Here is a 2858-nt window from a genome sequence, read left to right as displayed (position 1 = left end):
AGTGGGAAAGGGGTTCAGTTTTGCTCTGATTTGACCAAAGGATCTTTTTTAATGTCTGTGTGTTAGAAAATTTCAGATGGAGCTTTGTGTTTTGGTAGGTTTGCTTTTGTTCTCTTTGTGTTCAGATGATGGATTCTTAGATCTCATTGAGACGTTCAAACATCGGGATGTTGTTTTTAAACCTAACCCTGCTTTAACCTTCTCCACCACTTTCTTCATGACTTGTCTACTGTTTTTATTAGTCTTCATGATGATGTTTATTCACTAATGTCATCTAGAAAAAAAGGGAAGCTTCTTGTTGTCATATTTCTTACTGAACTAAAGTAATAACATTCAGTGATGGAGTGTATATTAACTCACTTTGGACTCCATTAGAGCAGGGGACGGATCTTTGCGCAGCATTAGGACATAGTTAAAGCTTCACCAGTGTGGAGGGGCCACAGTATAAAGACAATGGTGCAAGCTCTCTTTCTTTATGTTTTTATGCTTTTAATAAGCTGTTAGAGTAAACAGGAGTCGTTTATATAAAGCAAGTATATGTTTGTGTTGAATTTATAGCTCTCTATTTACTGCAATTTGCACTGCTGCTACTGCACTAATAATACAAGTCAGTTAAGTTTAAAGTCTTTTTTAACACTGTTCTTTATTGATATTATTTATTTTTACAGAAATAATTTTACACTGATACAATATAAATGTATTTTGTCTGTGATACTTTTATCACTCTGTGGTTTTTAGAAATTGCATTATTTTCTAAAAGGTTCAACATTGTTGTGTTTTATTATAGAAATAATTCTGTTTTTCTCTAGTAAGGTTTAACTTTTCTTTCTCTTCATACCACTCTGCCTCTTCCAGCTCCACTGCTGCGCAGACATGAAGAACAACAGCAGCGGCTCTTATTTTCACTTAGCCCTTTTTACAGATATGGGTAGTTTAAAATATCTTTACTTCAGCCTTTGTCTTCTCATCTACCTGATTATTACCTGTGCTAATGTTGTCATTATCCTGACTGTGGTTCTGGAGCGGTCCCTTCATCAACCCATGTATGTTTTCATCTGCTGCCTGTCTTTAAACTCCCTGCGTGGCTCAGCTGGCTTCTTCCCCAGGTTTTTAGCTGATCTTCTGTCTGACACTCACTTCATATCCCGCTCCTCTTGCTTCATCCAAGTGTTTGTTTTGTACACTTACGCTACTTGTGAAATGGCCATTCTCAGCATCATGGCCTATGATAGGTTTGTGGCTATCTGCCAGCCTTTACACTACGGCAGCAGAATGACATTCAGGATGGTGCTGAATCTCATTGTCCTGGCCGAACTCTATCCCTCCTTCATATGCATCTGCTGCCTTTCCCTAACAGTCCGACTTCCTCTGTGTGGGATCAAGCTACAGAGGTTTTTCTGCACCAACTGGCCTCTGGTGCAGCTGTCCTGTGTGGACACTAGTGTGAATAACATAGCAGGTCTGTTAGCAACCGTAGCAACCATCTTCATCCCCCTGTTGTTTGTTCTCTACACCTACCTGCGTATTCTGCTCGTGTCCAGGAGGAGCTTGCATGAGCAGAAGGGGAAAGTGCTGCAGACCTGCATGCCCCACATCGTGACGTGTGTCAACTATTCAGTTTCCCTTGCCGGTGAGATTTTACTGAATCGGTTAAGAGAGGACCAAATTAATCCGTTAATCAATGTTTTTCTGTCTTTGGGGTTTTTAACCATCCCCCCCATCGTTAACCCTCTGGTTTATGGACTGAAGCTGCCTCAGATCAGGGTGGTGGTCTTTAGGTATTTTCATAGGGCTCTTAAGAGGTCAAGCAAAGCAGACATGTTATTTACATGGTATGTACAATAGACACATTGTTTACACTCCTGATCAAAATGATACACCTTAATAAATAGTTTTCTCAGATTTTTGCTTTTAAAGGCTTCTTAAATTTTACGGAACAGTTGATTGAAAGCCTATTTATTAAAATGGTTAGCTTTGTTGAATTGCTTGTTCAGAAGCTTTTGTCTCTTGCTCCCATTTCTTCTTTATTAAGTAGCTTGAAGGTACATAGTCACATTATATGCCATCACCAACAAGACAAAAATCCAGTTGATTTCTTTAAAATAAGGTTATATACTTCAAGCATTTGTCCTAATAGTGTTCTGTTATTTTTGAGCCCGAGATTAACAGACATGGCAACATCATCCTGGTCAATTGTATTTTTATAGTAAAGAAAGACAATGTTTACTAAGAAACTAAGCATAAAAAACTTGAAGGACTAAATGATAAGTACTATAAATAATATGCAAGCAGGACACCGTAATTTGTCGTAATAACTTAGACTTAGACATCTTTTATTGTCCAATAAAATTTCACTTTTTTACAGGTCTCATGACATTTCCATTTGTTAAAGTGCAGCAGTGGTCTAATGTAAACATTGTGGGAGAAAAAACATGGTGCATGGTCAGTTTGATGCAGAATCTGTGACATGATTTAGAGTTTTTTTCAACATTCAGATGTCTGATGGTGGTGGGGAAGAAGCTGTTTTAGAATCTGATGGCTCTGCATCGAATGCTGCGAAGCGTCTTTCCAGAGGGCAGCAGGGATTACAGTCCTAGTCGGGGTGTGAGGGGTCATTGGTGATGTTACGGGCTAGAGACACGCAGCGCTGGGATAAAATGTCTCTGTTTATGGAGGGAGGAGGAGCCCCGATGATCCTCTCTGCTGTTCTCATTACTTTCTTAACCTTCTTCCAATCTGCGGCGCTGCAGCCTCCAACCACAGAGTGAGACAGCTTGTCAGAACGCTCTCTATGGTGCTTCTGTAGAAGGTCGGAAGGATGGATGGGGGCAGGTGGGCTCTCCTCATCCTCCACAGGA

At 40.0% G+C, this 2858-nt stretch overlaps 1 protein-coding gene across 2 annotated transcripts; it reads left to right on the top strand.

Moving 5' to 3' along the window:
- The first annotated feature begins 472 nt into the window (after nucleotides 1–472).
- LOC107098330 (olfactory receptor 1M1-like) lies at nucleotides 473–1980 on the top strand. 2 transcript variants are annotated; one of them, XM_015395957.1, is made up of 3 exons: nucleotides 473–607; nucleotides 856–1459; nucleotides 1542–1703. In XM_015395957.1, the coding sequence occupies exons 2-3, from the start codon at nucleotides 874–876 to the stop codon at nucleotides 1598–1600; spliced, it is 645 nt and encodes a 214-aa protein (XP_015251443.1). In that variant the 5' UTR covers nucleotides 473–607; nucleotides 856–873; the 3' UTR covers nucleotides 1601–1703. The 2 variants fall into 2 exon arrangements, with proteins under 2 accessions (XP_015251443.1, XP_015251442.1); XM_015395956.1 differs by having other exon boundaries at nucleotides 856–1980.
- The last annotated feature ends 878 nt before the right edge of the window (nucleotides 1981–2858 follow it).

Source organism: Cyprinodon variegatus, unplaced genomic scaffold, assembly GCF_000732505.1.
Source record: "Cyprinodon variegatus isolate N-32 unplaced genomic scaffold, C_variegatus-1.0 Scaffold769, whole genome shotgun sequence".
Lineage (NCBI taxonomy): Eukaryota > Metazoa > Chordata > Actinopteri > Cyprinodontiformes > Cyprinodontidae > Cyprinodon > Cyprinodon variegatus.
The sequence above is the reverse complement of the archived record's forward strand: the minus strand, read 5'-3'. Positions and strand labels throughout refer to the sequence as shown.